The 25,711-nt window shown below is 45.1% G+C and overlaps 1 protein-coding gene across 9 annotated transcripts in view; it reads left to right on the top strand.

Moving 5' to 3' along the window:
- VPS13D (vacuolar protein sorting 13 homolog D) overlaps nt 1–25,711 on the top strand; it is a 244,880-nt gene that overhangs the window by 213,307 nt on the left and 5,862 nt on the right. For all 9 annotated transcript variants that reach the window (XR_011535561.1, XR_011535551.1, XR_011535547.1 and 6 more), the window contains one exon: nt 18,477–18,608. Coding sequence is in view for 6 of the 9 variants with exons in the window: in XM_070603023.1 (XP_070459124.1) it covers nt 18,477–18,608 (132 nt within the window). In the remaining 3 variants the exon portion in view is untranslated. The remainder of the gene's footprint in view (nt 1–18,476; nt 18,609–25,711) is intronic.

Here is a 25,711-nt window from a genome sequence, read left to right as displayed (position 1 = left end):
AATGCGGCTTCGGGGTTCTGCTCCATAAATTTAACCAGCACGACGAAAAGGAGATAATATGAGCCTTCGTGATGATCTGAAAGGGGGAGGTTCTGTGTCCCATTGATTGCGGTCTGGCCCAGTGCCAGGCCCAAGCCTGACCGACAGTTGAACCATATCGTTAAGGCGTGTAATACAGCTCGAGTCTTGTACTGCCGCCAATGAGTACATATCCACAGGGCAAAAGTTTATAAAGAGTTGAGGCTGTCCTGTTTAACCCTCTCACACTGCATGTAATAGACCCAGCTGCCATTCAGAACTTGCCCATCTGAGGTCATGAAGGAAAGCCTGCACATTTTTTTTCTTCAAACAGAACTTTTCAGGACTGGGGAGAGAGAGAAACACTGTCTAGTGAGGGTCAAGGCACGGTGATGTTTCCCTCTGGAGAAGCAGAGCAGTCTGCCTCCTTCCCCCGGCAAGAAACGGGACACCATCGTGCTTGCTTCAAAGTAGCTCTCTGTTTGCAGTATAATGTTGCTGAAGGAAATGGGGCTGACACAACAGGAAACCTACCCGTCTCCGAGGAGGCTGCACCGGTGGCAGAGGTGGTCGGATGCCGACCGAGGAGCGTTCTTGTCAAGCTGCCGAGACTCAGGATGACTCTGTTTTCCTTTGCTGCCGCCCAGCCTCCTCGAAGCCTATCGCTAGCCTCACTTTCTGGCTTTCCACAGCCTAGCCTAAATATTAAAACAGAACAGGTGGAAGGCTGTCCCACAGAATGGCCTGTTAGCCCAGTGTGCTGACTGTCAGAGGCAGGCCGCCCGGTAGAGGCTCGGCCCCTTCGCCAGGGAGGGCGTGGAGAAATGGGTGCATCATCACAGCAAGGCCTGGAGAAGCCTGGGCTCTGGAAGTCACGCTGCATTGAGTAAATGGACAGACAAACAAGGCTTTGGCATAAGTAGTGAGAAGGGAAGGGCTGTCTGTGTTCAGAGGACCCTAGGAGAAAGGTGAGTTAAGGGATAGTTTAATCCTATCCATCAGCTGCTCTCATCCTTTGGCCAAACTGGCAACCTCTCTGTCCTTTGGCCAAGCCATCCAGCAAGACATGTATTTCTGTCATTTCCAGAGAGCCTGTTCTCTGCAGCAGACAAGGCATCTTAGGTAGATACCCATGCTCCATATGACGATGCTCCAGATGCTGAATGCTCACACATACCGTGCTCTATTTTAAGCATCTTACATGTATTACTGTCATTACTATTTAATCCTCACAACGACCCAGTAAGATGAGGGTTGTATTTTCCCCATTTTACAGATGGGAAAGTTGAGGCACAGAGAACTTACATAACTTGTCTAAGATCTCAGAGATAGTGAGAGAGGGAACCAGAATTTGAACCCTGGCAGTCTGAATGCGGAGCATGCACTTCTAACTTCTATGCTACTTCTGGATTAACTCTTGGTCTGTCTTATGAAAAGACTCCATGATTTAAACCTGAAGCATCTTACCAAGTCTCAGATTCACTTCCTTTTGATTCTTGGATATGGAGAGTGGAAATGGGATATGTGCCTATGACCCAGAAGATTTGGGAACAGATGCCAATGCCATTGAGGGGGAAAGGTACTATAAACTTTGGACCTCATAGTGTCAGGAGTGCTTATCACATTCTCTCACCCCTACCAGCTTAACCCTGAGATAGCATGCAGGGAGCATGGGACACCCTAGCCTTTCTGTGCCAGTACCTAGAGGACCAGATTGCTGAGCTTTGTGTCCAGGAACTGTGCTCTTCCTGGTCCTCCCTTCTGCCCTGGCCCCCAAATGATGAACCACTGAGCCTTCCAACTTCAAAATTTGCCAGTTTCACAAAATGGCGGTGATACATCCTGGCTCCACCTTGTCTTTGCTCTGCCATCCAGCCAAGACCATCTTCACCAGCTGGTTACCTTGGAGCTCCGGCTGGTACACGGTACAGGAAGCTTTGGAAGGAGAATGTCCAGGTAGTATGTGCTCAGCATGCTTTAACCTACTTTTGGTGGCCAAGGATGACTTCTGTTTATTTCAGTTCTGTGGGGCCTGAGAAAAAGACTTCTAGAGGTAGGAGAAGAGACTAAATCACTGGCCAGCCGTGAGATTGTTGGATTCTATTTAGTTATGCTTCCATGGTCACAGGGCTTAAAAAGCCTAGAAATAACCGAAGAGCCACATGCCAAAGAATGAAAGTAGACCATTGTCTTACACCATACATAAAAGTTAACTCAAAATAGATTAAAGACTTGAATGTAAGATCTGAAATCATAAAAGTTCTAGAAGAAAACATAGGCGATACACTCTTCCACATCGGTCTTAGCAGGATCTTTTCAAATACGATGTCTCACCAGGCAAGGGAAACAAAAGAAAAAATAAACAAACGGTACTACGTCAAACTAAAAAGCTTCTGCACAGGAAGGAAACCATCAATAAAATGAAAAGACAACCTAACGATTGGGAGAAGATATTTGCAAACCATATATCTGATAAGGGGTTAATATCCAAAATATATTAAAAAACTCATATATCTCAACAACAAAGCAACAAACAACCCAGTTAAAAAATGAGCAAAAGATCTGAAGAATGGCTATAATTAATAAGAAAGAAATAACACATGTTGGAGGGGATGTGGAGAAAAGGACCTCATACACTGCTGGTAGGAATGTAAACTGGTTCAGCTACTATGGAAAATAGTATGGAGATTCCTCAAAAAATTAAGAATAGAACTCCCATATGATCCAGCTATTCCACTGCTGGCTATTTATCCAAAGAAGATGAAAACACGAATGCATAAAGGTCCGTGCACCCCTGGGTTCATTGCAGCATTGTTCACAATAGCCAAGACTTGGAAACAACCTAAGTGCCCATCAATGGATGAATGGATAAAGAAGATGTGGTATATGTACACAATGGAAAACTACTCAGCTATATAAAAAAGAAAAAAAAAAGATGAAATCTTGCCATTTGGGACAACATGGATGGACCTTGAGGATATTATGCTAAGTGAAATAAGTCAGGCAGAGATACCATATGATCTCACTCATAAGTAGAAGATAAAAACAACAACAGCAAACAAACATATAGGTACAGAGATTAGATTGGTGGTTACCAGAGGGGAAGCGGGGAGGGCAGAGGTGGTGATGGATGGTAATTAGTCTTTTAGGTGGTGAACATGATGTAATCTACATAGAAACCAAAATATGATGATCTACACCTGAAATTTATATAATGTTATAAACCAACGTTACGTTAGTTAAAAAAAAAAAAAAAAAAGACACCAGAAAACTGACAACTAGAAAAAACAATGCCTAGAAACAGGCTCTGGTAATGAGTCCCTGGATGGCGCTAATTTGTATTCTGGTCTCCGTGAAATGATTGCTAAACCCGAAGTTTAGCAGACCTTGGTACTAGGTGTCTTTTTCATGCATTTGAGCTCTTGGCAGCAAAGAGCTATGCTGTGCTTAGCGTTTGGGATATGAAGAGGGAAATGCTAAGGGAATGGTGAGTGGTTACATCGCAGGAAGAAATTCTGCTGCTCCTTTGGATTATTTTTGTTCAATTTACCAATGATTGAAGATGCCATGAGGTAGCCAGATGATCCACTAACTGGGATTTATAGACATTCTTATCTGCAAAACTCTTGAGAGAGAATACTAGAAAGTTCCAGTGCCTTATGTAACATGCAGAAGGAAACTGGCCCAAGCTTTTTGCATCTGAGTGATCTTTGGAAAGGGAGTGAAGAGCAGCAGCTGGAGAGTCACCTCTTGCCGTAGGTGTGATTCACCCTCCCTTGGCAGCATCAGGGTTGTCCCAGGCCTACTTGCTTCTCTCCACCCCAAGGAACTTGGTCTTTGGAAAGCCACATGCCTGCGCTCCCTATCTGCCTCTGCCCCCGTGTCCAGAGGGAGAAGCAAACCCTCAGCCGGCAGGAGAGGCTGGAATCGAGGTTCTGTGTTCAGCGTTGGCGTAGTAGGAGGAGTTGCCGTTGCCTCTGCACTGGGCGGACTCCCAGATGCGCTTGCTTTTCCCAGTGCATTGAGGCCCAGGCAGAAGGGCTGACACTGACTGCTGTCCCAGTGCCCTGGGAGGCCAAGGGAAAAAGCACGTGGTAGGGTGCAAGCAGCGACTGGCACCAGGTCTAGAGGGGAGCTTTATTCTGCTGCCCCCTCTGTCTGAAAGGGTTTAGCGTCTTTCCCCACTGCCTCTCTGGCTCCCCACAAGTTCTAACACATTCTGAATCCACAGTTTTTTCTGGTCCTGTGGAGGCAAGCCCCAGTCCAGTGATTCAAATCGATTCAGTCTCCCTGGTTCTTTTTCCCCAGGAGGACAACTGCTCTGAAGCTTTGGTGTCAGTTCCACGCCAGGGGGTGCATCTGACTTTTATGAAGGCATAGCAATGCACCTGAGATGACCTCAGTCCTTTTCTTTCATTTTTTGATTTCTCACCACCTGGACCATTAATTCTGCTTTCAAAGGGAGATGGAGAAAAGAGAGCCATTTCAAAGCAAAGCTGATTTGGTCTCTGAACCAGCTTGTCTTCTAGGTTGTACTTCACCCTGATGAGAATCAGAAAGGACAGTCTGTAAGCCCCTGAAATGCAATTTCCACTGAAACACGAACTTCACTCTAGTGGCTCTGCAGCTGGAGAGCCTCAAAACCAGTTCCAGATGTTCTTTCTCTCTAGCTTAGCAGGCAGAGGAGTTCGGGCAAGCTGAGGGGTGGAGTGCTTATGCTTTTACCTGTTCTTAAAGTACTCCTTTTGCAGTTCTTGTCTTGCCTCATGGGGTCGTTCAGGGAGAGTGCTGTGAGCACCTGGATCCATTTCAGCCCTGCCTTGTACCTCCTGCGCTCGTCAGTCAGGGCATGTGGCTCTGAGCTGCTCATTCACTGCAAGCAAGAGAAGCCCTCTCTCCTTCTGTTCAGAGTTCACAAGCAAGCGAGTGCTGACAAAGTAAGTCAGATGGGCTGGGAAGGAGGCCTGCAGAGGACCCCCAGTACCAAAGCAGTATTCATGGCACTCACTCCCATCTAGTCTAGTGGAGGGCCGTGCCTCTGGTCTTGGGAGAAGTAGCGTGGATAGTGACAGTCAGTTTACAGCCCCTTCCTCTTGAGGAATCTCTCCGTGGACCATCCCTTCTCCAGAAGAAAGCCATTCCAGACAAAGCCTGGCTATTCTGACTCCTGCCTTCCTCCTCTGCACCCAGCCTCGCTTGTAATATAGGATGTGATGAAAGAAATTTGTTCTCGTCCATGCTTTGCTGCCTAAGTGTGTTTTAGACATTTTGGTGTTTGTGCCTGACTGCTCCCTGAATCATCTTTTTAAAAAATAGTTCTATTGAACTATTCTATTTGAATAGTTCTGAAACTCTATTTGAATTTTCAGAACGGTTCACATTTGAACCTACTTTTAAACTCAAACAGTATGCGAGCACTTATAGTGTATAGACACCGTTCTTAGGACCTTGCATGAACTACCTCTTTAATTCTTATAGCAAACCAATGAGATAAGTACGATTATTACACTTTTAAAGAAAAAATTGAAGAACTCAATCCCACTGGCCATTAATAATCACCAAAAGCCTAACAATGGTAACCCTGCCAGATATCTCTGTATGTATATGTGTACGTATACACACATGTACACACATACATATATATGATTTTTACATGATTAGGAGCACAAATGTTGATCTCTAACCTTTTTTTTGCTCAACAGTAACTCTAGAACATCTTTCCGCTCTGAAAGTAAATCATCATTTTTAACCTTTATATAATAAATGGCATATATACAATAGTATACTTAGTCCTTTATTGATAGATTTGCTATTTTAAGCATCTTTTACATATTATCTTTTCATATTGTCTACTTCTATCTTTAGGATTAATTTCTTAAAATGGAATTGCTGGGCTAAAGGGTATATGCTTTTTCTATTTTGAAATACATTACAAATTGCCTTCTAGAAAGTTAAAACAGTTTGTATTCCCACCCACAGTGGTAGAGAGAGTGCACTTCTCCAACCCTCTACCGGCTCCGGCTATTCATTCATCCAAAATTCAGTCAAGAATTGTATGGAGTAGAAACCATACTGAGAGCAGGGCGTTGTTAGTCTTTTCAGTCCCTGCTGATCTGAGAGTGGATGTTTCAGTGTTACTACTTGCATTTCTTTGATAATTAGGAGGGCTGCATCATTTTTTCATGTTTTAGTTGGCCATTTGGATTTCTTCTTCTGCGAATTATCTTTGCATATGCATCACGCAATCCCTTTTAAACCTCTTGAGGTCAGAGTTTGTCTCCCTTTTTAGTGTCTTTGTTTTTGTTTATTCTCATCCTATCTTGGTCCAACCCTGCTAATAGTTGTCATTTAATCACTTCCTCATCCATATTAGTACTTACCTTTCTTCCAAATATTAATAAATTTAGGTTAGTCACTGGGTGAATTCCATTTATGTAAGTTGAATTCTGCATCACGACCTTATAAAAGGAGAGCTCTCACTGCTTACAGTTCTTCTGTCAATTGCTTTAGCATCAAGAATGAGGCTTCAGAGGCCAGCCCAGTGGCATCGTGGTTGAGTTCAAGTGTTCTGCTTCAGTGGTCTGAGGTTTGTGGGTTTGAATCCTGGGTGCGGACCTACGCACTGCTCATCAAGTGATGCTGTGGCAGTGTCCCACATCCAAAATAGAGGAAGACTGGCACAGATGTTAGCTCAGGGACACTCTTCCTCACCAAAAACAAAAAGAATGAGGCTTCGATCGGATGTTTTCAATGTATGTGGTGTGGTCTGTTAACTGGCTTTTATCTTATTTGTTTTCTCCTGTTTCTTAGTATTTGTTTACCACTAGTTCCTACTGTAGAACTTGGTGGATTAGTACTGATGCTATACGTTGTCGTATTAATAAAAATCTTGCTCTGCCTTTAGGTGGGGTCTTGCTTGAAGCCAGGCCTTCCAAGGAAGCCCATCCTGCCCCTGTCGTGGGTGGTGCCAGACCTCCTTAGCTCTCTCTAGGTTCCTTCCACGGTCATTTCAAGGATGTCAGTCTCATCTTCCCAACTGGTTTGAAAGCTTCTTGAGGTCATCTTATTGCCTTCTTTGATATCCTTCCTGGATCTCCAGAATGCTTAACACAGTGGTGGACTCAGAATATATATTTGAGAGATTGTCATCAACTGTCATGCTGATTAATAAGTTTACTGAGTCCAAGAGAATCAGAAAGACCCAAGGTCAAGTAGGCTTTGCCACTTACCAGCTGAACAGCCTTGGACAAACTTCGTAATCTCTCTAAGGCACAGTTTCCTCCTCCATGAAATGAAATATTAATAAAACACTTCCTTCTAGGAAGGTAGTGAAGATTTGAGTGCCCAGCATATAGACAGCACTCAATAAATGCAGCTTTAGAGAGGTGCTGTGGGTGCTGGTGGCCTAGCAGTCTTAGTTCTGGGATCTTCTCACCTAAGGTTCTTAGGAACATACAGATGGAAGAGTGCTGGTTGAGGTGGCAATACACCAAGTTTTTCCCTGGAGTATCCTTAGAGGCTCATATGCTCCTCTGCTGAACGACTCTTTGTTGAGTCTGAAACTGGGTTTTTCCGAAACAGAGCCTTATAATCATTCAGAGACTCAGCACCATGCCACAAGTTTAAAACATGCCAATTTCTCTCTTATGCTCTGCCAGTTTCTCTTAAATGGGAGTATGAGTGCCTGCGTGTGTGCGCACACCCATGAATGTTTGCCCGTGTGTAAAATGCTTGAAAGAAATAAAGAGGGCATCAAATTTTGCCTGGCATAGCAACTGTCATCTCTACTAGCCTCTAAGCATTTTACGAAATTTACATTAATTGATTTCCTTCTGTTCTATTTTTATTTTGTAGTCATTTTAAGGTATAGGAAGCCAACTTCTTCAAATGAGACATTTTGTCATTAAAACATGTTATTTAGTTTAACCGCCGTGGGCCCAGCTTCAGCATCATAGCATCATTGAGGATTGGGAAGGAGGGTTTCCCATGACCTAAGCACAGCAGCGAGCCAGCAGTCTGCGATGCGTTCATACCAAAACGGAGGCAGGCTGGCAGCTGAGTGTCATCTGCCTTGTGGGCTTGGCATCTCCACCTCATGGTGCCAGTTCCTGCCCCTCCTTGCCTATCTCTAGTGACCCTCAGCCCTGCCATGCATGTGGGACAAGAGCCCCCTGGCCATGTCACCCTTGTATGCTGATTAGACAGGAATCAACAAATCTGTTGAGTGCATGTTTAATGTGACACAGATGTGGAACATACTGCAGATCTTTCTGCTTTACAAATTTTTAGCTTTTTGCATTTCGTCAGTGTTGCTTATTATTTACAGAATGTAACTTGAGACAGCAGAACAGATTGTAATTTTTAAAAAAGGTTTGGGGGGTGATGGGGCCACAGGGGATCTGGGAGAAAAAAAATCCAGTAGTGTGGAATGTTGTTTGCTGTCCAGACCAAACAAACCAGTTTGCCAAGGGTTGATGGACTAGGGCAGTCAGTCCCCTTCATGTTCACACTGGCAGCGCTTAATTATAAGGCAGCTTGACCTTCTTATCACCAAATAAAGAATCATCTTTTGTCACCAGGCTGAACGTCATGGCACCGGGCAGAAACGCGCCCCTTGTAGAGGCACCGAAGGGTGTCACTGAGCTGCCAGCTTGTATTCTGCTTGCTTCCCGTCCAAAGAGAAAGGATACCATTGAACCCAATCCCACTCAGACACATGGATGTTCTCCTTGCCTTCTTCCTGCTCTGGCTTTATGCTCTGGCACTGCGGCAAGAACAAGAACAAAGAAAAGTTTCTTCTTTTGCCTAAAAAATCCAAGATGTTCGTGGGCCAGAGCCAGGTTGATACAAGTTCAAAACGAAGGTGCCATCTCTTGTTTGTAGAGGGGCAGATTTGACCAGAGGTGGCAATGGCTTCTGAGGAAGCTCAGCCATAAGTTACATTTAAGGACAAGAAATAAAAAGGTACCAGCTGCTCAAAAGGAAGATGAGGAGGAGTAGGTGATTGGTTGATTCCTTTATGTTTCTAGGTCAAAAGAACCTAAAACTTGGGACTGAATGAAAGCCATTCAGTAAAAATCCTTTGATGAGTTCTCCTTGGAATTTGAGCTAGTGCAGAGAATGATCACCTTGGTCAGTAGGTTCTGAGCTGTGTAAGTGCTGTGTCAAGACTGGATTGGACTATCCCTAGGGAGCTAGACCCCTGAGCAGTTTCCAGGGTTCCAGGCCCCACTGCTCTTTTCCTTCCTGGAAAAGTGCAGACAGTGCACATTCCCCCCGGGAGAGTATGACCTAGGTCAGTAACTTTCTAGTGTCCCTCCATGGTGGAATGATCAGCATTCCTATGCTCCAGGGGTTCCTGGGTTGTTACCAACTCTCAGCCTTTCTCGGGCTCCGTCTCGGAGGAGGAGTCCACGACACACCACCCCTTCTCTGCTCCCTGGGCTTCGGAAGCAGCAGCTTTGGCTCTACTGCCAGCAGTTCCAACCCAGGCTTGTGGCCGTTGGTCTGTTCATTTGTCATGTATGTATTGAGCACCCACTGTGTGCCAGGCACTGTTCCAGGTGCTGGGGAACAACAGTGCATAGAAGAGACAGAAAGCTCTGGCTCCACGTAGCTTCCATTTGGCGCTTCCCAGGCCATGGCTTTGTTCAGAGCACGAGCCCCCTCCCTGGAAGAGGGTGTCTCACTGACTGGCTCCGTGACTTTCCCAGGGTCTCAGTTTCTCCCTCTTCCACCTAATGTCTAACCTCAGGGCCTGAAATAGATCCTGTTTATCGCTGGGAGTGTGGCAGCTGTGCATAAACTTTCATTCTCGTGGCACTTGTTAATTTTCAGTGTCCTTGTCCGATTTTTAAGCATCTTCTTCTGTTCCATCTCACCCTCCTCCATTCTCTCTGTTTGATAGTAAAAAGATGTATAAAACTTCCCGCCTGAACGAACAAGTGGTCTTGAAAAACCAAACGAATCACAAAGTGGTCCCCCAGGTGGGCTGCAGCACCCCCGTACCTGCTCAGCTTTGCTCATGAGGGAGGCCCTTCACACAGCTGTGGAGGCCCTGGGATGAGCAGGGAGTGCCTACTGTGTGCCACATACTGTGCTGTTTACTTTTCATCTATTATCTCAACATTATCAGCCAAGTAGGTATTATAGTCCCATTTATTGAGAAGCAAACTGAGGCTGCAAGTTATCTAGTAACGTCTTCAAATCATTGAGCTGATAAGTGACTGGACTGGGACTTCTGTCTATGTTTGTCTTTTTCCCAAGCCTTATAGTCGTCTCTATACCACCATGTTCCTAAATTTCATCTCTCTCTTAAAAGAGATCAATTTTTGGGAGAAGGTAGATCATATAAAGATTAAAAGAAAGAAATTATGTAATCATTTTTCAGAAATCAACCTGAAAATAATTTGTTTTATTTAATCAGCTTGTTATCATTAGCATTTGTATTAATAGCCACAAAATCAAGCTTACCAGGAATTGTGTCTTTCAGCCCATGTGAAGTATCTTGGGATTGGCATTAGGTGAGGTAAGTTAGCAAGGAATCTGACCATGGCTTGAGAGATTCCTGTAAGCACCACACAGTCTGATTCAGATTGTTGTATTTAGAACACAGATGAAGCTTGCATTTGTAAAATGCCTCATTTTTGTAATGATGTTGAAAGTTGTAAACCACTTTATAAGTTGCCTACTATTTTTCAAAAAAAAGCAAAACAACCCCAGAATGTATGCAGAAGTTAGGCATGTTGGGAAATCCAAGGCTATTCGGCGGTAATCTCACTTGACTGGAATTCTTCGTTGAAGCCCGTCTGCTTTGCCCTCCCCCAGCGTCGCAAACAGGTAGTCTCACCCTTGAGGCTGCGAGTCTAGTAGGGAAAAACCTCTAGAGTAGTTTTGTTCTTAGAGTTTAAATCCCAATAGGCATATCTGTTGGCATTAGTCCGACCAGCTGTCACAGTTGCAATGTCATGGGGTCCCCAAAACATGTGTTAGGTTGTAGGAAGCCTTGACCCCTATAAACAAGTCAGGTGTGAATCCCACTGATGGGAGGAAGCCCAGCCCAGGAAATGTCGTCCCCGCTGCAGGATGTCACATTACTAAAAACTTAACAGCGATAGTAATACAGTTTCTTAACGGTTTCTTGAATCAACATCTTTCCCACATTTTCAATTGCAACAATACAATGTGGGATTTTATGGGTTGTTACACATATGACTTCAGAACTCTAGGGAGAGGTGAGTAGAAAGCTAACAAGAAAGCAAAAGGGAAAGGGGTCTATTTCAGTTTGAAGCAATTTCCCCAACAAGAAAACTAAGTGAGAAATGTTGGACGTTGGACCCTAGCCCATCTTGGACTTCAGCCACTTGAGCTAGGTTAGGGCCCCTCTGTGCGCCCATGGCCCCCTCTACAAATGGCCCCCTCCTCCTCATCATCAGTAGCATTTTGCAGAGTGCCTGTTGTGTACCAGGCACTGTTATAAGCACTATACATGTATTGACTTATTTACTCCTCACAACAACCCCATTATTATCCCCGTTTTATAGATGAGGAAACCAAGGCTCCAAGAGGTTACACAACTTGCCATAGGTCACGGTTTGTACCTGGTGGAATTGGGATTCAAACCCAGGCAGCCTGTCTCCAGAGCTCCTCTCTGCCATTCTGTTACACCGCCTCTACCCTAGTGCTCCTCTGCTTTATAACCGCCTATTTCTGTTTATCTCCTCCATTAGACATCAGTGTGCTCCCTTGAAACTTGATTCATCCCTGTCTTCCTAAATCCTGGCGCTGGCCTATGCATATGGTAGCTCAGAAAAGTCGATTAAATGGGAGTAGGGAAGCAGAGGCAGGCCTAAGCCGTTCTCAAGGTGCTGGGCAGGCCCGTTTTTCTGGCTGCCTTAGTTTGGATCTGCAGTTAGTAATTTCTTTTAGGAACCAACCTCTACTGCCACCGGGTTTCTTTCTGCCCAGCCTGTTTTTTCATGTGTTCAAAATCCAAATTGTCACAGTGGGTATTTGGTACAATCTTCTTGGTTCAAGATCTAATGCAGCCAGAGCTCAGGAGTTATTATTAGACCTAAAGATTGAATACTATCTCTGAGTGGGTTCTAGAAAGTGGATTTCTGTTTGTCATGGAACTCTGGGGAAGAATTTCTCATGTAAACTGAGCCAAACTTTAGAGGTTTTCATCCTCTAGTAGAGTCTTCTCTGATTACAGTTGCACTGAAAGGAGTAAAATCTGTTTGTGGAGAAGAAATGCTTTTCCACTTAGTCTCTGGAAGTGGATGCAGTAGGAAGGGGAGGGCCGAAGGTCAGAGATCAGATGTAGCTCACGGCTTGTCAGGCTTCCCGACCCTCCAAAACCGCACTGCCATGGCTCTCAGAGCTCGCTTGAGCTGATTCACACACTCCAGTGCAGAGAGCACTGTTTAGATACACTGTTGAGTTCCTGTAGAGGGCTAACAAATGTCTGATTGAACCATCCAGTCAAGAATCCTGGTATCTTGTAGCTGTTATCCATTAAAAGTATTTGAAGAGATAGTGTGGGTTGACCTTCTGTACTCAGCCTACTTGTTTGTGTTCAGTCGAGCACAGTATATATCAGTAAGATATTTAATTAAAACAAAAGTCTTGGACACACACATAAAGTAAATGCAAGCACAATCCATCACTTTGTTGGGGTCAGTACACACAGCCCCTAAGGAAGATGGCAGTCATCAATTGAGTAAACATTCTATTATGCTAGGAAGTCACATGTTTGACACACACACTTTCTCCTCATTTACTGAGTGTTTTTGAACTTCACTTGGTTGATAGACATTGGCCATGACAGATTTCTCAACCGACTAATAACTTAAACTGTACAGGAGTACGTGTATGTGTGTACAACATCTGTCTTCAACTAATAGAACTATGACATAGTTACTCATCATCTAAGCGGAGAACAAATAATGGCTGGCCAACTGTTGACCCTCAGGCTGAAAGGAAAGATCAACCAAGTGGAATTGGTTAGCTCTCCCTGTGTCACCTTGTTTAGATTTATTGTTGCTTAAAGAAAATGACATGGATTGTTTTCAATTCCTCTGCTCTTTGGTTTGGGGCCTCCAGTGTATGTCGGATAGCAATGGCCAGATGTAGACTTCCTCCGTATTGATCTCTCACTGGGTGGATATCTGCAGTGTGTCAGCCACTGTATCAGCAGCACCTTCCCGGGGCGGGGGGGTCGTCTGTGCTGTGCAGCCGACTCCCTGACGTTTCCATGAAGTTCAAAGCTCAAGTCCGTTTGGTGCTGACATTTTGGATTAGCTGGTTGACTGGAAGGCCTGCTTCTTTCTATACGCTGTGAAATTTATAAACCGCAGCAGCTGAGGGCTTAAAATGGCCGACACACCCCCAGCTGGCAGCAATTAAGTACACCACAGACCTTTGGCTAAACAAAGGTTTGTGGAGGCAGAGTTGCTGCATATGCACTAAACAGACTCATGTTGTAAACTACCTTTTATGTCGAGTGTTAGTACAAGATGCTGTCAACTAATGAGGGGTGAGTGGGTGGAGTTTTGCCACCTCTTGTTTAATGATCTATTATGCCCAGGATGTGGCACCAAGACCGTGCCCAGGAAGCAGCACGTGTTGACACTTAAGGCGATCGTGAGAAAGGGAACGGGGCAAACGGGGGTGGGAGGCAGGGAGGGTTGTCCGAGGATGGTCCATCAATGGTGGGCCCGAGTAGCTGGAAAGCTGATCTCTCTGCTTTGGTGGACAGGCTCCATAGCTACTCCACTTTTTTTATTGGACACCATTATTCTTTAGGTTGAAAAGAGAAGGTGGGAATGAGAAGACAGCAAGATGCCATTTTATACCCATCCAAGCAGCAAAAATTTTAAGAACCTAGACCAGGGATGTTAAATGTAAATGCTATTTACATTTAAACTAATTTAAATTAAATTCTAAATGTTCAGTTCCTTAGTCACACTGGCCACATTTCAAGGGCTCAGTAGCCGCATGTGGCCAGCGGCTATGGATTGGATAGTGCTGTCCTAGACAATACCAAGTGTTGGAAAGATATGGATTACGAGGCTTTCTTAAATGCATTGTTGGTGGGAGTGTAAATTGGTTCAGTGACTTTGAAAACAATCTGAATTATCTTGTTAGGTGAACATTCATGCCCTGTGATCCAGCAAATCCCTCCTAGATATGTACCCAGAGAAACTTGCCGGTGTTCACCGGGAGACTTGTACGAGAATGTTCATAGTAGCATTGCTCATAATAGCAAAACCTGGAAGTGACCTATGTGCCACCAACAGGAAGATGGATGGATGATGGTATATTCATACAGTGGAATAGTAATAAGCAGGTACAATGAATGAATTATAGCTGCACACGAAAGAATGGCTGAATCTTAGCAATTTGACTTTAAGGAGGAAGAAGTAAGTCCCTAAACATAAAAAAGCAGTGACATCCCTTTTCAAAAGCCCAAAACAACTAAAACCAAAGAGTGTAACAAGACTACCAGAGTGTACTTTTGAAATGTGATAAGACTATGTGAGGAAGATAAGCAAGGGAGTGATAAATTCAAGATTCAGAATAGCAGCCGTCCTAGGTGAAGGAGGAACAGGGGTAGGATGGCAGAGGACCACACAGATGGATTCAAGTTATGGTCAACGTTGGAGTTTCCGTGCTGGGGATGGTGGTTTCACAAATGTTTATTGTACCATTTAAAATAAATAAAGAAAAGGCCAATGATGATAATGGGCCTTCAACTGAGGATTATGAGTCCAGTCCTAACATCCAGTTAAAAAAAAAAAAAGAATAGAGTCCTTTCCTGCGAGGTGCTTGTAGGCTCACAGAAACATGCGTGAAAGTGAGCAAGGAGCAGTCACTTGACGATGGATACGCGGTATTACTGAATCGCGAAGTGCGAACAAATTTAGGATTGCTGTTACATACAGTCGTACTGTTTCCAAGGGGTTGTTTGAATTCATAGTGCCATCATCAATACGTGAAGAAAGCAGTTCCATCACACAGTGGCCTACACTGAAAAATATTACTTTAAACTTTTTGTTGGCTTACAAGGTTTGAAAATACTATCTTGTTGGTTTTGTTTAGAATTCTTTGATTATGTTTGGGACTAAGTTTGTTCACACAGTGACTTTAAGCACCGCCCCCTCCCCCCTAAGCCAACCTTCCAACTTGAACATCAGAAGTAAAATTCTAGTTGAATTTCAGAGAAGACAGTATAGTTTTTCAGGTACTGACAATAAGAAGGTAATAGGGGAATGTGGGAAGAATTCCTTTAACCCAACATTCTGCTTCTAATTAGAGTATCTCTGAATCACTCCTTCTGGAAGTGGTCCCTATATTTATAAGACTCTAAGAGAAGACTACATTTCCTTCTATGGTAAATTTGAACCTTCTCTCTTTTCTTCTATGTCCATGTGAGAAATAAGCCTTGAATGCCACCGTGAGCCCCTTCATCAGCATCTGAGCACTGTATCCAGCTTCTCTGACATTTGATTGATCACAAAGTGAGGACCTTGAAAATGGGAAGATAGTTTGCAGCCTGTAGGGAAGACAGATAAGAAAAGAAACTTAGCAAATAGTGTATACCCACAAGGGAGCTACTCTGCTTTTGTATTCTCTGGTGTTTGGGTGGGTTTGCAGTTTGCAAGTTCGCCTTCATTGTATTGGGAGCGGGGGTGAGGCTGGATCACTGAAATTTGGGGAAGGCCCTGCGGGAGGCCACTGAGTTAGAAATGGCTGTGCGCATCAGAAAGCTGTTTTATGCTGTGATAACATGGGCACATTTAACTTCCGTTCTCACCTCTTCCATAGTTGTTACAAGATGTGACTTCCACGGGCTCAGGTCAGAAACGAGTGCCTTTCCCTGGCTTCTTGGGCTTCCTCGGATCCCAGCAGAGGAGTTTGGGACTCTTAGTGAGTCTTCCCTCCTTGGCAGCATGTTTTTCCCACTTTGGGTACCAATGAAAAGATCGTTTCTTCTAAGGAAAGCGCAAGTGTCAACAGAGATGTTAGCTTCGTGACTTTGCCTTCATGCCCCTTCCTTTGCTTTGATCAGTGGACTGCACAGACATACCCTTGACCTTTCTGTCAGGAAGATGGGATTCAAGCTGTTCACATTTGCCTTAACTTTGTTGGCTTTCAAAGCTCAGAATCTCTAGTCTTCAAACTCCCCGCCAAAGTTTGCATATCACCTTCCTTTTTTAGCTTAATAGTCAGAGTGGCTCTTATAAAGGCCGCCCACCCACACATGCATCCATTCATTTACTCAGCTAATATTTATTGCTTCCCTACCATCAACCGGGAGCTGTGCTAGTTCCCAGCATAGTAGTGAATGAAACAAAATCCCTCTTCTCATGGAGCATGCATTCCAGATGGGGAGCCAAGCCAGACGCAAATATTTTATCACGGTGACTCTAAAGCAAACGTGTTCTGAGCACATGACTGACTTAATCTAACTTGCCTTTTGAAAGGGTCACTCTCATTGCTCTGAGGAGAATAGACAAGGCAGAAGTAGCATAAGTTACAAGGCTATTGTAATAATCCGTTACAAACCCAGAGATCGTTTGTTAGTTATGATAGAGATGGAGAAATAGTTGGATCAGAGATGTGTATGGAAATTGAGCCTGCAGACCTCCCCATGGATTGCAGAAGATGTGGTGAGAGGAGTCAGGATGAGACATATTGAAAGGCAGTGAGGAACAGGCCCCGTCACATCCCCCTTGCTAGGGTCTTTGGGCTTCTGCCACGATAGCCCGAATCTCTTCTTAAGGTTCGTGGGTGACAGACTAGTGGGAGTGCCTTGGGGAGAAGACCCTCTTTTAGCCTGCCCTAGGTAGTGTTTGGAAGGACAGTAGATGTTTCACTAGGCAAGGAGATAAGAACAGGGCTCTGCTACCTGGAAAGCTACAACCTAGCTCCTTCCCCTTGGTTTCCCGTACTTGCAGTGGTCTGCTGGCACTTCTCCCCTGAGCTTCTCCACCGAGGGGTTAACAGGGCAACCTGTGCTGCCCTCCCTACTTCGGTCAGTAGTTCAGATCTAAATAGCCAACAGTAGGCCTACATCTTGAAGAAGGACTTGAGACTCTGCATAGTGGGAGTATGAGTATATGGTATAAAAAGGTTATTTTTTTTACCCATTCTCTTAGTGTAGATTGAACAAAACTTCTTTATAGTCTCTTTGCATCACCCTTGAAGGGCACAATTAGTAGTACTTAGGGCATCCTTATTACTGAAGTTTTAAAAAATTATTCCTGGATTTCTGGCTTTCCGGCACATACCACGTGTCGCCCATGTGTGGGACTTCGGACATGGTGGCCTGATGGGCAGAGTGTTGACCTGGGTCCGGGAGGGCTTGGCAGTTGTCCCAGGTTTGCAGCTAACCTGTTGCATGTCCTGTGGCAAGTTTTTGTCCATATTGCTACCCCAGCTTGCCCACCAGGGCACTTTCTGTCCTTGCAAGTCAGCCTCTACACTGCTGTCAGTGCGTGGTTCTGAAGCGCTGACTCGTGGTGAGCTAGCCCTCTCTTTTAGTGTGTCTAGAGAGAGATGTTTTGCTTCAGTGGAATCCGGGAACAAATAATGAAAAGTACAGCAAGTACAAGGCCGAGGACAGACCAGCACACTCTTATCAGTCCTCTGAAATATGCACAGCCTTTCCAAGACAAATATGGACTCCTGTTTCTAGGAAAACAACAAAAAGTACTTATCAGTTAGCCAGTATATGGTTTGTGGAAAAAGACAACATCAGCCTACCCTGAAAGCCATAGCAAAGCAGATTCCTCTGGGCAGCCAACAGCAGAGGGGCGCGAGTTAGGGCCGCTGCACGTCCCAGACTGTGGCCTGGGGCCAGTCCCCAGGGGAGCCCTGCATCTCCCTCATGGGATTACTGCATCCTTTACCCTATACCCAGGCAGCTGAGCTCATCTTAGAAGAAGTCGAGAAGCTTGGTGTGTGCTCCCTAAATACCCAGGGCCCCTCACCCTTCTCCCTGACCCTTTGCAAGTGCAGAGATGCCTCTTCTGAAGAGATTCCTAGAGAAATAGGGTGTGGCCAAGTGGAAGTCCAGTAATAACAACCATAACAGGAGCCACCATTAGTAGATAGCACAGGCTTGATGGGCATTCTTTTATTTGATCTTCACAGCAGTCCTATGAGGTAGGTGTCATCACCTCGTTTTACAGAGAAAACTGGAACTGAGGGTTAAGGAAGTTAAGTGACTTGTCCATGATCACGTGGCTAGAAGATGGCAAAGACAGGGTTCTGCTCTAAAATTGGAGTCTTTAACCACTCTCTTACAGTACATTCACAGGTAACGCTGTAGTTTGATTCTGGTCACTAAAGTTAGAGTGTGTCTTGTATTAAGCAGTGCTTTTATCTTAGACAAGAAGGGAAATCATTTTAACGTTAACAGCCTCTTTGCATTCTGTCCGTTGACCATCTAGGACTCAAGCACAGAGGGTTCGGAAACCACGCTGCTGCACGGGGCCCCAGGGGCTGCTTCCCCGCTATTCCGAGAGCCAGGCAGAAGGGCAAGAGCAGCTCTTCAAACTGACAGACAACATTCAGGATGAATTGTAAGTTGGAGCCACGGGAAACCAACCCTCTGGGTTCGTTGACGTGTCTCTTCCTTCTTTGAGTCTGAAAAGTTTCTGTCTGATCCGAGTATCATTGTGACAGATCTTGAAACTGGTCAGCTATTCCTCGGCCCAAATGTTTAATAGGCTTAGCTGTAACTGCTTGTAAACAGCCTTTTCCTCAAACCAGTGCTTCTCAAACTGAGTTCCAAGCAGGACCTTATATTTTGTTTCTAGAAAACAGTACTCTCTTTCTACTTAGTTCAAAGAGAGAAGATAATTGACAAAATGTTCTCAATTTTAAGGGTTTTTTCCCTGTAAAACTCTTAAACTTGGATGTTCTATTGTTTGCTGCAGAATGCTAGTGAAACAAAACAGATAAAACAAAGAGCAAACAACTAGTAGCTGGAAACTTTGGAAATGTGGTTTTCTTGAGATTGTTTTGTTACTCTTTGAATGCAGAGCCTTGCATGCCTGGGATCCTGCTGTATTTTCATTTGGTAAAGTTATTGCTAGTTGATATGGTAGAATTCAGCGTATCACTGTTTGAGAACATTCTGCAGAGACCTTTTTAGCATAAAATATTCTGTAACCTAAGTAGGTATTAGAACCACTAGCCCAAAGAAAGCGGTTAGTTATGCCGGATGAGTAGCAAAATGCTAGTTTGATTTCTTTTAACGTTTATTTATCTCCTGTAAGACAAAGCATGCTAGGGAGGGTTCTGAGGGCCAGGAATGGTTTTTGGCCGGTGGAGGAGTGTCTGAAGTGGAGGTTAATTCTCAGGAGAGCCTGCAGTGTCACAGTCAGAAGCAGTGTTAGGCTGGCCTCATCTCCTGTTTTGGTAGCAGTCTTTGAATGGGCACATCAAAAATCAAATCCAGAATTCATGTGTTGCTGCTGGGTAGAGTGGCATCTTCCTGGATGTGTTTTTTGTAACCCAAACTCCCTGCAGGTTCTCTTGATAATGTAAGTGCCTTACATTGTCTAGGTCAGCTCTGGCTACCATAACAAAATATGGGAGACTGGATGGCTTAAACCACAACAATTTGTTTTCTCACAGTTCTGGAGGATGAGAAGTCTAAGATCAAGGAGCTGGCCAGTTTGGTTCCCGGTGAAGGCTCCGTTTATGGCTTGGAGAGTGACCCTTCTCCCTATGTCCTCACGTGGCAGAGAGAAAGCACGATCCCTGGTGTCTCTTAAAAGGACTCTCTTCCTATGGGTCAGGGCCCTACCCTGAAGGCCTCATTTAACCTTTATCACTTCCTTTCTCCAGATAGTCACCTTGGGGTGAGTGCTTCAGCATAGGAATTTGGGGAGACGCAGTTCAGTCCAAGCACGTGTTGTGAGTAGGTCTGCTCCTGTGTTAGCCCAGCCTCGGTGCTGGCTGCCACAGTGGTGTCCAGCATCCCCGTGCATGTCCGCTCCGGGGAGGCCTTGTGCTCCTGCCTGCCTCGGGCGAGGATGTGCTGCCGTAGCTGCCCTTTGTGCCACTCTGCTGAGGGACCTGCTGGCCTTTACCTCAGAGGCCCAGAGCCATGACTCAGGTCTAGCGGGACAGAGTGCGGAGTTTGCTGGAACGGCAGCCCTGTGAGGGCCAGACTTTTGTCTGTTCCCTTCATGAAGAATCCTCAGTACCTACACCAGTGCTTGGCACGTAAGAAGCACCCAGTAAATATTTGTTACTGACTGGTAGCTGGGTGGCTGCAGTTTAGCATTTGTATTAATAGGTATTCATTTTTCTATCTTTTGGGGGGTTTTTGGTCAAAGGTTGAGATTATAAATTTTTTTGTTATTTTTTGTTTTTTTGAGGAAGATTAGCCCTGAGCTAACTGCTGTCAGTCCTCCTCTTTTTGCTGAGGAAAGCTGGCCCTGAGCTAACATCCGTGCCCATCTTCCTCTACTTTATATGTGGGACACCTACCACAGCATGGCTTGCCAAGCGGTGCCATGTCCGCACCCGGGATCCAAACCAGCAAACCCAGGGCCGCTGGGAAGCGGAACGTGCGCACTTAACCGCTGCGCCACCGGGCCAGTCTGAGATTATAAATCATTGTACATTGTGCTTTTAAATTTCCTCCCCTGCTCGCCCCTGTTGAAGTCAAACCATCTCTGGTCCTTGCGAAATTCATTTTCAGTGGAATGACTTGTGCCAAAAACACGAGGGAGAAATTGTGTAGCACAGCTAACACAGAATTGTTCCCAGTGAGATGTGTGTGTTGAAAACAGGACCACAGAAACTGGAGTCAAAATGAAGCCTGTAAAATGATTTCATGAAACTCTTGAAGTTCATATGAACTGGGAAAAGATACTGGCATGAATGAATTTTGACTCTAAAGATGGAAACCATGTGTCTCTCCCAGTTCGTGGGTTAAGTCTTGCCAGTGAGTGTTGCAGAGCCACGTGACCGTGGCCTTCCTGAGTGTACGAGGAAGAAGTCGTGAGGGAGTCCGGCAAATGTTTCTCTGAAGTGTCCTCGGTTGTCGGACTGGGTCTTCACGGTGACGTGAACGTTAGAATGATCACTTTGCAAGAAAGGGGTTTTCAGGAAAAGCACATGAGTGCCAAATTATACCTCTGACTTTTATCCTAGAATTGTAATTAAAAACATGTTTAAAGACCTAATTATTTGCATATTTTCCTTCAGAGTTAACCCCTTAAAAGGGTCTTTAATACCTTGCTCTACCGTTCTAACTAAACGTTTCCACATTGTTTTCCAGTCAGACTCACTGTTTCACTTCTGGAAAATATTGTGTAATTACTTCCTGATGTAGCGAAAACCCCACAAAGTCCCCAGTGCTGTGGTGACTTCAACTTTGTTCTCCCAGATCAAATTTCACTTAATTTTTTCTTTATTTAATTAATTAGTATTAAAAAGATAGTTACACACACAGGATTTAAGGTCTGGCCGTCTGAAAAGGCTTCAGTTTCAGATGAATCAAATGTTGCTCTGGTATGTTGCAGAATTACCATTGCTTCCCATTTTTCTCAATTTTGATTTTGAAATAGGATCCTGGGTTAAACTGATGTTAAAGTAAAATTTGCCCTATCTGATTAAATTAATTTTTCTTTATAGCTAATGTCTGATCTGTAACCAGAACCCTCATTTTCATTAAAAAAGGTACCTATTTTATTTCTAATACTTCATCACAGACAGTCTGCATTCTAGCATTGTAAGCACTAAAGTGGCTCTTACCTTTTCAAAAGGATGCCCATGAGCAGCCCACACGACCTGAGAAGCTGCGCGAGCATACTGTTTTCTGGAGTTTATTCGACAATTGGGTTGTATTTTTTAAAGGTAGGTTTAGGAAATGACATCTATGAGGTTTTTTTGCTACAGTATAAAAGTATAAAGAAAGAAAACAAAAATAGCCTATACACCCACCAGCCAGATAAGTTTTTTCTCTTTTTAGTGAGAGAAACTCAAGCATGTGGTTAGTAAATACAAAGAGTAGAGAAAGACATAAACTCAAGAGTAAAAGTCTCCTTTCTCGCCCCCTTTGTAAACATACTGTTTATACTATTTCATATTTTGTCTGTCCTTGAGAAGTGGCAGATAGGGATCAGAATTTTTTTTTGAGCACATGTTATCGTATTGATTCTAATAGCATATAATTATAAATATAAACCTTACAGTAACATATACAGTCTCAAAACAAAGACACAAGACCAGTCCTTTTGAGGAATGAGATAGAATTCATTAGCTTCCATTTTCTAAACTAGAAAGTAATCTATCAATAACTATTGACACTTAGGGAATTGGATGTTCTTTGATATGGCACTGAATTAAAACTTTCATTTGGTGGATTATCCAGCTACTCTGATAAAAGTTAATGGCTTGCTAAATCTTTAGTAAGTTGAATCAAGAGTTCTGAGAGAATTCTTTAACTTCACTGCTGGGTAAAATGTACCCAACATCCAAAGTTGCATGTGTGCTGGCAAATTCCATTGGACCTTACAAGGAATGTAAATTCCTTGTCATTTTCTGAGACTACCTAACACCTACATTCATTGAATCCCACTATGAGTCAGGACCAGTAAGAAATTTGCCCTTTCCTTGACAAGTTCACAGTTTAGCAGGGCAAGCAGACAGTATTACCAACTATCTGTAACATATGATTTCCTTTAAAATAGAAGTGTGAGCCATGTGATATGGGACCACAAGGGGAAGTGATTAATTTATGCCTGGAAAGCAGGGGAAGGCTGTGGACAATTGACCCGGTCCTGCAGGATGAGGAGAAATGTGCAAAGGAGAGAAGAGAGAAAGGCACGCACGCAGAGAAGAGTAATGGGCAAAGGCGTGGAGGCAGAAGGGTTATGGCGTTTCTGGAAAATTCGGATTAGCCAAGTGTGGTGGCAGCACATATGTGGGAGGGAAGGAACAGAGTTTGGAAAGCCGGGAAGGTGGGTTACAAGGTCAGATTCTGAGAGCGCAACGTAGCAGCCACGCCAAGTCTGCCTCTGCTCTAGGCAGTGGCCAGATTTTGAAGAAGAGGATCCCACTCAAAATTACATCTTAAAAATGTATCCTTGACGGCAACAGAGAAATGGATGAGAGTTGGAGAGACTGGAGGCAGGAAACCAGTTAGGAGGCCCCGGGAGTAATGCAGGTGAAAGGTAGAGAGGCCTGAAGACAGACGGTGGCAGAGAAGAGGAAAAGAGGGGGACAGAGCTGAGAGGTGTTTGGGAGGTGGCATCAGTGAGTCTGCAGACTGATTAAATTTAGACTCCGAGTGAAGAGGAGGTTGAGAAGCTCCAGGCTTCTTGCCTGTTTGGTCGGTTGGAGATGCCCGCACTGTAATAGACGGTCCTGGAGGAGGAAGAGCAGCTCCACCGAGGACTTGCTGAGTTCCAGGGACTTGTGGGACGTGTGCACAGAGATATTCTGCAGGGGCCCAGCACTCAGAGTGACACCAGGCCAAGACACAGATTTGGGGGGTCACAGACGGACTTGGAGGGGTGACACATGGTGGGGGGAGGAGCCAATTGTAGGAGCACTCCTGGAGTAAGACAACTCAGACCATATCTGATTTTGAAATGACTTGAAAGCAAGTAGAATGTAGAACTATAAATACAGTTAATAAGGCAAAAAAATAAAAGAGTAGGAGAAAAAGAAAGAAATCAAATTGAAGAGGGCGGATGAAACAGTTACTGGTGGGTTTCTCTCCCTGAGGAGCAGTCGCTCCTGAACTGTTTTCCATGTGGGTTCTTCAAGGGGCACTTGTTTCTCCAACCTGCTGACTCCAGGATTTGTAGACGTGCGAGAGGGCCCTCCCACAGGATTGGGATGACTTGGCGTCTGCTCTTGACAGAAGAAATAGCAGCAGCCACCGTGGGTTGAGCCTCTGTCTGTGTTGGGCATGTAGATGAGCTCTAATCATCACGGGGCCCTGCAGACTAGATATGATGATCCTTGTTCTACCCGTGACGGCAGGGAAGCTCTGAGCAAAGCCGTCTGGCTAGCGACAGGCAGAGCCGACTGGGCCGGCTGGTTATGATGGCATGCAGGCCGTGTGACTTGCAGAAGACTTTGTTACCTGCCAGAATGAGAGGGCTGAAGCTGTTGTTAATAATGCCGTTGGTGTTGCTGAGAACACCCCAGGGTGCTGGTGGTTTGTGGGCCTTGTTAGTGACAGTGGACTAGCCAGATGCACCCACTGTTGGCGCTTGTCATCTTGGAGAGTGTCCGCCACATGCCCCAGGCTTCCTTTCTCTCAGAAGAAACTTGCTGACATTGATCCCTAGGGCAGGGTGTCCTCTTTCTCTCCTTAAAGGAGAGTTAAGAGCAAAACGTTTAACTGAAGTCTAAAACTCCTGTTTGTTAGAGAATCAATTATAGTATCCACAGCAACCTAAAATGTGTCAGCAGAGCACAGGGTGACTTCCCTAGTTCTCTGTATTTGAAGGACAAAGCTTATCCGGAGCTTTGTTTTCTGGCCACATGTTTTCATCTTCCCTCCGTCCCTCTGAGTTAATAAAGGTCAAAGAATAGAAGGATGAACTCGGGGTCGACCTGAGGCCTGTTGGCTTTCTTCCTCTGTGTGACCCCACGGGGCCTCCCCATAGCCACTCATTCAGGGGCCAAGAGCAGCCCTGCGTGAAGTGTGGCTGTGGGGGATGAAGAGGGAAGCCCAGTGTCTGGACTGATCATGTGCAGCCGTAGCCACTGCTGCTCTGTTGGCGAAACCCTGAGCTTCTCGGGTCAAGCAAATGGAAGCCTGTGGAGAGCAAGCCTTCCGCAGGTGCTGGCCAGGGAGGGGGCAGGGTATGGCTGCAGAGGAGACAGGAGCAGGGGAAGGAGTGGGTTGGCAAGGAGGAGCGCTGAGAGTACTCTGCTGTGGCCAGCTTCTCTCATCACCATGAGTTTTGGCCCTTCTCTCATGGTGACGAGTTTGGGATCAGTCTCCATTATAGGAGGGGACCCCTAGTCTGGAGCTCAGTTTTAGTTATTCTTTGATGTGCTTTCTAGATTTTGTAAAAATGTGTGTGTGTGTGTGTGTGTGTGTGTGTGTGTGCAATCATAATGAAACCCAAAGCCTGGGTCACTGGTTGTGGGAGGGCTGGGGGAGCGTCAGGAGAATGGAGACAGCTGTCTGCACAGTCACTCTCCAGGTTCCTGCTCACACCACGGTAGGGGACCCTCGTGCTCCTGCTGTGGCTTCACTATCGCCCTTGCTCCTCCTCTTGGTTGTACCCTTGGCTCTGATCTGCTTTTGATTTGAAAAGACTTTAGAACATTTTATGTAAACGTCCAAAACATGTTATTGTCTGTAGTAGCTTCAGGGTGTGAATGGGGCCCCTGGACTCAGAGAACAGAGGTCTGTGCACACTGACAAAGCTGGCCTCTCCTCTCACATTGCTGTGTGGCCGTGAGATCTTTTGGCTTTGCTGCTGGCTTTGAGAAGGAAGCTGGCAGGTAGTATGATCTCTAGCAGATGGAGAGACTGAGCCACAAAGAAGGCAGCCAGCCTGGCCGGGTTTCCCTGCCTGCTGGGCCTGAGTTTCCTCCCCTGCGGGAAGCGCCGCACAGGAGAGCATCCCAGCTCAGAGCCACCCTTCCTCCCCAGGTTGCTCAGCCCAGATTGAGGACTTGCGCCATCTGTGGC

The sequence above is a fragment of the Equus przewalskii genome, chromosome 2 (genome assembly GCF_037783145.1).
Source record: "Equus przewalskii isolate Varuska chromosome 2, EquPr2, whole genome shotgun sequence".
Taxonomy (NCBI): Eukaryota; Metazoa; Chordata; class Mammalia; order Perissodactyla; family Equidae; genus Equus; species Equus przewalskii.
Note: the sequence above shows the minus strand (reverse complement) of the source record. Positions and strands in the feature narration are given on the sequence as shown.